General features: G+C 41.7%; 1 protein-coding gene across 1 annotated transcript; it reads right to left on the reverse strand.

Moving 5' to 3' along the window:
• Positions 1 to 766: 766 nt before the first annotated feature.
• Positions 767 to 7338, reverse strand: LOC103132731 (matrix metalloproteinase-9-like; the record flags this gene model as incomplete). The annotated part of the gene is made up of 10 exons (XM_016667558.1): positions 7204 to 7338; positions 4339 to 4577; positions 3245 to 3393; positions 3009 to 3137; positions 2739 to 2912; positions 2459 to 2632; positions 2197 to 2370; positions 1698 to 1853; positions 1436 to 1607; positions 767 to 870 (listed from the first exon to the last, which is right to left on the reverse strand). Coding segments are annotated over exons 1-10 (1606 nt in total), but the record flags the coding sequence as incomplete, so codon positions are not given.
• Between the last annotated feature and the right edge of the window lie 1446 nt (positions 7339 to 8784).

Genomic DNA, 8784 nt, shown 5'->3' on the forward strand with positions numbered 1-8784 from the left:
GCAAAAACACCAAAACAGAACATTCAGTCTGTTACTGTCAGGCTTGATGTCTATATTGTCATTATTAAGGTTTCGCCTGAGCACAGTGGTGGTTGATTAGTTGATTTAAACAGCTGCTCTACTGATGACTTGGTGGGCGGGTTGACCTGTTTTAGTGCTAACGGAACCAAAACACACCGCGCAGCACATGTTAGGTTATCAAAGTCAATAGAAGGCTAGCAACAGTTAGGCTAGTATAACTGACCCACTGCTCATTTCTTCAATGGTTTCTTTAAGTTAAAACTTTTTCCTCACCTGTTAAATCTGAAGCCATTGTTATCTAATTCATAGGATTGAATTAACCGCTAAATATTGCGTCCATTTTTCAGATTCTTTGCGTGACTATGGTAATTTCCTGACCACACATAATGTTGACTCAATGGACAGCAATGACGCAGGTGTGGCGCACGATAAGTCAGGTAATGTCCAGTCCAATAATTTATATCCATCCATATCAATGCTGCTGTCTCTCGCACTTCTCGCTACTCAGCAGTAGGTGTCAGGTTACATTGTGTTGCATTCAATGTTGTCGGAAAAAAGAGATTCGTGCGCTTAATGTCCGATTTCTAATAACCATTTATTGAATTCATAGTCGCCAACTTGGGTGGAATCAAGGGTGGCAAGGCTCTCATTTGGTGTGGGAACTGCCACCCCATGCCACCCCAGTAGATCCGCACCTGGGTTGTGGATTTTGGTTCCTGAGCTTAGTGATAGAAGGTATGTTTACCTTTGTGCTTGAACACATCAGAAGGATCATCTGGGACACCTGGAAAGATGGCCCTGATATACATAGGGTATCCTTTGTCAATCCTTCTGGTATTGAGATCTAACCTGTAGGGATCAGCGATAGAATGAGATCTACTGTTGGTCCTTTAACACAAAATGTGTTTAAGGATGGGTTAAATTACAGATTTTGTCTAAAAAAGGGGGCAATTTCTACTCGCCTCCAGATGTTCTCTCCACTAAAGAGAAACACTTTGTTCTTCCCTTTCTGTAGCGCTCCCTCCACCTTCTGCACACTTGGGGGCAAACCAAGCATCTCAAAACTGTAGGAACCGAGCACACTGCTTCCTCTGTTCACCCATAACCTGCTTCCTAATATAACAATCATAATATAATTAAAACTCTTTGTCTAACATTTCAGTGCTCTGATAAGCTCTGGAAAGAACACTCCTTACCTGAAAAGAAGTACATATTCTTGGTCGGAACATCCTCAAAGGCAGAGTCAATGACAGCAGGTAGAGCTGGCCAACTCTGAGAAATGGAAAATGGTCCCTTTCGACCTCCGTCTCCCTTGCTTCGTACCTTCCAGAATTGCCTGTTAATCAGAAATGCAAGATTGCCACCTCATCAGGTTATGTTCCTAGAACATAAGTAGAACTAGCTATTTGCTTACCCATCTTTGAAGAAATGCAGATATCTCTGAATCACAGTGATGGCGTCAAACTTGTGGATCTTGCAGGGGTCTTTGGTGGGATCTACAGTGGATGGCGTTGTCACTACAGATGAAACAGTTGGGTCCGGTTCTTCTGTGGTGCTGAGAGTAGAATCAGGGCCTGTTTTATTTCCTGTAAAATATGGGAATATTCTTGGTTAAAGCAAAGTTTTCATGTGTTTGACGAGATTCAATGTGAAAGATTACTGAGTTGTCCGCTCACCGTAGAGGAACTGAATGCCATCAATGTCATCCTGATCCAGGGAGAAATCCTCCACATAGCTGTACTGAGGGTACATGAGAGCGTTTCTAACGGTGGAGTGATCCAAACCCAGGGAGTGTCCAAACTCGTGGGCAGCCACCAGGAACAGGTTAATACCTGGAAGATAGCCAGTAAGAAATTTCATAAATCTCAAAAAATGATAAACGCAGAACAAATTCTTCCATTCATGTTGCTCACCCATGTCAGGACAGAAACCCCATTTCTGGTCTTTATCATAGTTGAAAGTGGTGCTACACCACAATTTGAAGTCTGTCCTCCCGGCAGTCGTACATTTTCGGTATACCCTGCCCTTATGTACAAAAGGAAAGTGGCAGGGATCTCCCACTGAGTTTCCTCCAATTACGGTAGAGTCTGGACAAACAGACAAAATAACTGTGGTTAAACAAAGCGACAAACCACTGTGGTAGGACTTTCATGCCTTGTGTTTCCTATTACCCACCACGTTTGGGACAGAAGCCCCATTTCTGGTCTCTATCATGGCTGTCAGTGGTGGCACACCACAATTTGCCATCTGTCCTCCCCTCACTAGTACATGAGTGGTATTCCTTGCCCTGGTACAGAAAAGGAAAGTGGCAGGCATCTCCCTCCGAGGTTCCTCCAGTTACAGCAGTGTCTGGACAAAAAGAGACAAAATAACTGTGGTTAAACAAAGCAACAAGCCACTGTGGCAGGATTTTCACGCATTGTTTCCTGTTACCCACCACGTTTGGGACAGATGCCATATTTCTTGTCTGTGTCATAGTTGCTAGTGGTGGCACACCAGCGTTGTCCGTCAATGCGGCTGTCGGTGGTGCAGCTCTTATACATCTTACCCTGGAAGATGAAGGGGAAGACACAGGGGGCTCCATCCGCATTTCCGTCAAATGTGAACAAGACTGTGAGGATTACAGTTGAAAGTGTAGTTGGATGAGTTCCAGTTTTCCTTCACAAGCTCATAAACATAATGGATAACTTCAGGCTCGTCATTTTTGTCATGCTTACGTTCACTTTGGCAAACGCCGTATTTCTTGTCTTTGTCGTAGTCGGCTGTGGTTGCACACCAGGGCAGGTTGTCGGAACGGCCTTCAGTGATGCAGCTGCTGTATAATTTCCCGAAGTAAGTGAAGGGGAAGTGACATATGGCGTTTGCATCACTGCCAAAGTAAGTCTTCACCACTGAGAAGACAGATTGGATTGTGTGTTAAAGGAAGTCTGTGCAAACACCAGAGGAAAGAGGAAGGTAGAAGCACGTGATTTCTGAGGTGTAGTTACCTTGTCCTTTTCCTAGAGTCCAGTATTCGTCATTGTCAAAGTGGGCGTCCCCGTCAATGCCCTCACCAGGAGAAAAGGCGTGAGCTAGAACGCCTCTCTTACCATCAAAGGGGTATGGATCCCCGTGGTCTAGAAAGATCATGAAGCAGCTCATCAATGTTTGATTTTTAGAATTCAGCTTCTTAATTGGTTAGAGTGCAAAGGTTTGACTTAGAAATGTAAAAAAGAGCACATACCAGCTGTTTCAAAGGAGATCATGATGTCTGCATTGCCATGAAGAAGGCGGGTAAATGTCAGAGGAGTGACATCACTCCACACCTTGAAGGCTCTTGCAATGACTTTATCAGTCAGATTGCTGTCTATGTCAAGAGAATAGTTCAGGATCCTGAAGACACAGTGAACTCAAAATGACTATCTGATCCAGTCTGATGGAAACTTATCAACACTTTTAGTCCAGGTCGGTACCAAAACGCTGTTCGTCAATGTCCTCGGATGTCCAGTCGAGGGATCTGAGTCACGGCACCAAATTGTTGTGGAAAAAAAATACTACCTAACAATATTCAGGTGAAATCACTCAATTAGGTTTATTCATATATTGTGCACAATACAGAGAGTTTGTGGGACAATCAATAATGAAGCAGTTCTGGATGGAAAGCTCTAACAAGCAGAGTCAACACATGAGTTTTGTATCAAGGATAAGGAATTCAAAACAAATGGGTGAAACAGTCTGGTTCTCATGCAGCTGTGGGGAACAACTTCCAACCTTGTACATGTAACCCATATAGTTATTTTGGTGAGAGTTCACAAGCATTTCATATAACAGATTTTAACTTATAGTAATTTTCTACCACAAGCTACAAGAGAGAGTTTTCTGAAACTATAGTTGTGTGTGTAGCACAACATGTCATGATATAATTTGCTTCTGATTTTAGGCTGTGAAATGGTTTTTATTAAAGATGTAACCTACCAAAGCAAAAACATATCTGGTGAAATCGCACGAGGCACAGGGTATGTCAATTTTCATTTTTCTTTTTATTTGCATGTCTTCAAGCATTTTAAGTTCTCATTAAACTTCCCCTTGCATGCCACAGCATTAACCAATGGCATCTAAACATCTATAACTTTTTTTAATATAAAGTGCTATTTTAAAAAATAAAAAAAATCTGAAACTCTGCCTTAAAAAACAATTTATTAACAAGCAATTGTTTTTATGGTAGAAAAATTGAAAATGTTCTATTTTTCTACCAAATAGAACATATTTGGTAGAAAAAAATATCTCACTCTGTAATCATTAATGTAATGACACATAGTATTTCTTCCTTCCACTCACCTGTATGTAATATCGCTATGGTTCCATTTGGGTTCCCCAGCATATATGTTGTAATTGGCCACATCAGGAACACCACAGCGAGGTTGCTTCATGGCCTCCAGTGTCGGTTTGTCCAGTTGTCCAGTCTCCTTCAGACCCATCTGTCTCTGCATCATCTTAAGAGACTTTGCTATGGACACCTTGGACCGGAAGTCACCGTGCTGCTCCGTCTCTATGTAACCAAACTTTTTCAGATAACTCTGTCAAACAAGACAAAACACATCAGAGCTCAGCCAAACACTCCCATACTCAATTTGTGTAATGTCACACATTTATAAATTGTTTTCATACGTCTGTAGCTTTAATTTAGAAAGTAAATATTTCCATTAACATTGTGATATCAGTCTCTGTTCAGGTAATTTGTTTCCCCTGAACAACTTTATTAAAACTCCATTCTGGGAGTCTCAGACTATGAAAAGAAGAATAAACCATCTGGTAGTATTGTAGTACTTGAGATCAGTCTTTGTTTCGCACTCGGGCGCTGCGGACTAGGCATTTTATTTCAAGACGTCAAGACCGCAACTGTGAAAATATCACTAAACGTACAGCACACTGTCCAGTTTATTTGTTAACATCGCATGCGGTTTAGTTAATATTCACCGTGAATCCAGATCCCATCACAAATTAAGCAGATAAATGCATCTACATTTTTCTCCGTAGTAACAAAAACCACAGACTGTAGCCCCAATAACTTTTAATAAATTAAATTAAGCGACTTCACTTAAATTACCCGCTTCACCCGCTGGGGTCTGAACGCACTTTCTCCTGGGGCCCATCTGCAGAAAAATCTGCGCTAATTCATCAGCCAGTTGGATCTGTCTGATCCAAACAGATCAATTGAACTCTGTGAGTGTTTAACCCTGCGCGGTCCGGTGTACGCTTTTACCAGGATTTTTATTTTTGTTTGGTTGTGTTTTCGCTTCTCCGAAACGGTCAGATGTTACGTCTGCAGCTCCTCCAGAACGCCGCTCTCCTGGATAACGTGAATCCAGAAGGCTCCATTTGTTAAATCCGCTGCATGAGTTACTCCCAGTGGTTTTTAATTCTTCGCAGCGTCCGCAGTGGTTGAGCAGCGGACTGCGCATGTTACAGTCTAATTAACTTTTGCATCAACATTTATTTCCCCAAGATAAACTGCCGGCTCCTCAAATGGATTAACACAACGTTGCATTCTCTTTAGTTTTCTCTGGTCTGTAATGGAGACTTAAATTTATCGCGCCATTTCAACCAAAGGTTTTGAATGTGCTTCCTAACCAGACGCTCCAAAGCGTTATTTAACAATATGAGGTATTTAATTTATTTTTAGCATTGTATTTTCATACATTTATGCTTGGGGTGTCCAAGTCTAGTTTTCCAGAGCTACCATCTGCAACTTTAGATGCGTTCCTTTTCTATCGCACCTGGATCATTGACTCATTATAAGCCTCTACAGAACTGAGTTGCTGATAATGAGGGAAGTCAACCTTTTGTCTGGGGTGTGTTTTAGCAGGGATGCATCTAAAAGTTGCAGTCTGGAGGACTGAACCTGGGCACTCCTGATTTGTACCGTCAATGTGGCCTGTTGAGAGTGGCCAGTATCCTGAAGTGCCCCTCTGTGAAAATGAGTTTGACACCCCTGATCTACGTCATCATTCTATGTTGCTGATTAAATAAAATTATGTGGTAATGACATGTCTGACAGATATAGCCATGAGTTCGTCCTAAGCATATGACGATCTGACAGCATATGCTGACCTGACAGAACGCCCGTTCTTTGTTCTTGTAATGCTCTGCATACACTGCAGTAGCTCTGATTATTTTACTTAATTATGTACATTTTTTTAAAGGGCTGCACTGTGACGCAGTTGGTAAAGCTGTTGCCTTGCAGCAAGAAGGTTCTGGGTTCGATTCCCGGCCCTGGTCTTTCTTTATGGATTTTGCATGTTCTCCCTGTGCATGCATGGGTTTTCTCCGGGTACTCCGGTTTCCTCCCACAGTAAAAAACATGATATCAGGTTAATTGGCCTCTCCAAATTGCCCCTAGGTGTGAGAGTGTGTATGCATGGTTGTTTGTCTCTGTGTTGTCCTGCGACAGACTGGCGACTTGTCCAGGGTGTATCCCGCCTCTCGCCCGGAACGGTAGCTGGAGTTAGGCACCAGCACCCCTCCTGACCCCACTAAGGGACAAGGGTGTAAAGAAAATGGATAGATGGATTTTTTTTAAATAAACAAAACACAAGAACAAAAGAGCAGGTTGAGGATGCACATTGCTCTATGATTTTTTTTGTTTAAAGTGGCAGCTGTAATGCGTGCCATGGTGTCATGTAGTGGGAGAGAGGGAGAGAACAGTCACAGTGAGTGTCTTGTGGTTGGTTACTTATTGCTTGTTGCTAGTTCATAAGAGCGTTATTTACCGTCAGGGCATTGCCTCAATTGCTATGTTTAATGGTACAGACAGTGGTGGTTTCTGACATGAGCAATATGGGAAAACGCCCAGGGCATTATCTTTTTAGGGATGGCACGAGACCACCGCAGATTTGAAGCGCAGAGATGGAAGCAAAGTAGAACAAAGAGTGTTCTGCTTTTAATATTGGTAAAATCCATTAAGTATTTAATATCTAGGTGTTTTTATGGAAATATGGATGTTTCAGATCAATTTGAAAAGTAATTTTGATCAAATTTCACATTTTATCGTGTCATGTAGTGCGGGGCGTTGGTTTTGGTCTTGACTCGGTATCTGACTCTAAAAGTCTTGGTCTTGTCTCGGTCTCAATTCACTCTGGTCTTGGTCTTGACTTGGTCTCGGGTTAGGTGATCTTGACCACAACACTGTCATCTGCTACTCACTTGTGCCAGCTCCACATCTGCCACATTTTTGACGATGTTCCCTGGGAAGGTGACGACCGACTTGACAGGACGGCTCCATCCGTTCTGCACGCCTATTCCCAAAAGTAAACACACCACTAACGCCCGGCACCTCATGGCAAGCTCTGCTGCGGCACAAAATGCAACAAAAATGCTAAAACTAACTTGAAAGACAGATAATCAAGAGTGAACCAAAGTCAAAAGAAAAACAAATTTCAGAAGATCGGCAAAGTTTCCACTTCAGTGATGCCTTCTGTGTTTTGGAAGTTGGTCCCTGTTGCTGCCTGTCTGAACTGTGCTGCTGGTTGGGGTTGTAGATGCTGTATTTATACAGAGTAGAGTCTTAGTCATCAAACCCTCGTTCCCGCCTACTGTAACATCCAGGGCCGTGCAGAGACCACTAAAGGGGCAGGTGCTCAAAAAAAGAAAAAGGGCACATCTAATCGCATTCTAGGACAGAATATTAACAAAGCCACTCAGCTTTCTGAGTTTAATAAACAATGATAAATTACAAAATTGTGAAATATACAATCAAAGCTAAGGTAAATCTCTATACAGAGCATACAACTATGCATATGTAACCTCGGTAATCGTGATCGATCAGTTAGGATCAGTTCTGCGTTGTGTTAAATAAGCGCCAGGAGACAGGATAAGATGAAACGTCGTTTATCTGTGCGAAACAAAATATGGACTGATCAGGTATCAGGTTCATCACAGCGGGTTCAGCACCTCGCGCCCATCTCTCATGAACTGGCCAACAGCCGTATTTAATACATTAACATTGGACAGAAATACAAAGAAATAATACAACATGTACCTGTGCGAAACAGAATATGGACTGATCAGGAATCAGGTTCAGCACCTTACGAGGAACAGTATTTCATGTTACCAACAAGCTAACAGAACATTTTACCGGAGCTTCAACTCAGTGAACCTACCTCGCGCCCAACTCTCATGAACTGGCAACGAGATGTCTATGTTCACTATATTTAATCCTGCCAACCACCAATAGGGGGTGCTGTCTCACCCTTTTCACATGAACCCAAACTTGGAAGTAATGACAAGTGGAATTCTATACAATATTAACTATGTTACACTTATGTAAGATATTTTATTAGTAATTTCTTTCTGCAGGTGTATTTTGTTATAGGAAAGTATTGCAATATTCAAACCCGCAATTTAGCAAGATATGTAAATCAGAGCTGGTGGTTTAGCTCTGATTTACATATTTTTGTCTTTACAGAATTACACTATTAAAAATATAAACAAGGGCACAATGCAACCTTTTGGTGACTGTAATCTATAAAAAAAAGAACTGCCTGTTTGCTGCAGTGGAGATGAAGATGGTCCATTCAGGAAAGCAGAGCTGCATCAAACTTTAAGGTGGAACTGCAGAAAAAAAGAAAAAAAAAAACAAAAGCTAAAATTGAATTGTTAATGCATGTCACTATGAGAAAAGCCTACTGAGTTTTGCTTACAACTTTTTTAAACATTTAAATCACACATTTGTTTCATGAAGTGATTTTTTTTTTGCAAAACAAACTTATTTGTGCATGTTAGAAA

This window comes from Poecilia formosa, unplaced genomic scaffold (assembly GCF_000485575.1).
Source record: "Poecilia formosa unplaced genomic scaffold, Poecilia_formosa-5.1.2 Scaffold1255, whole genome shotgun sequence".
Classification (NCBI taxonomy): domain Eukaryota; kingdom Metazoa; phylum Chordata; class Actinopteri; order Cyprinodontiformes; family Poeciliidae; genus Poecilia; species Poecilia formosa.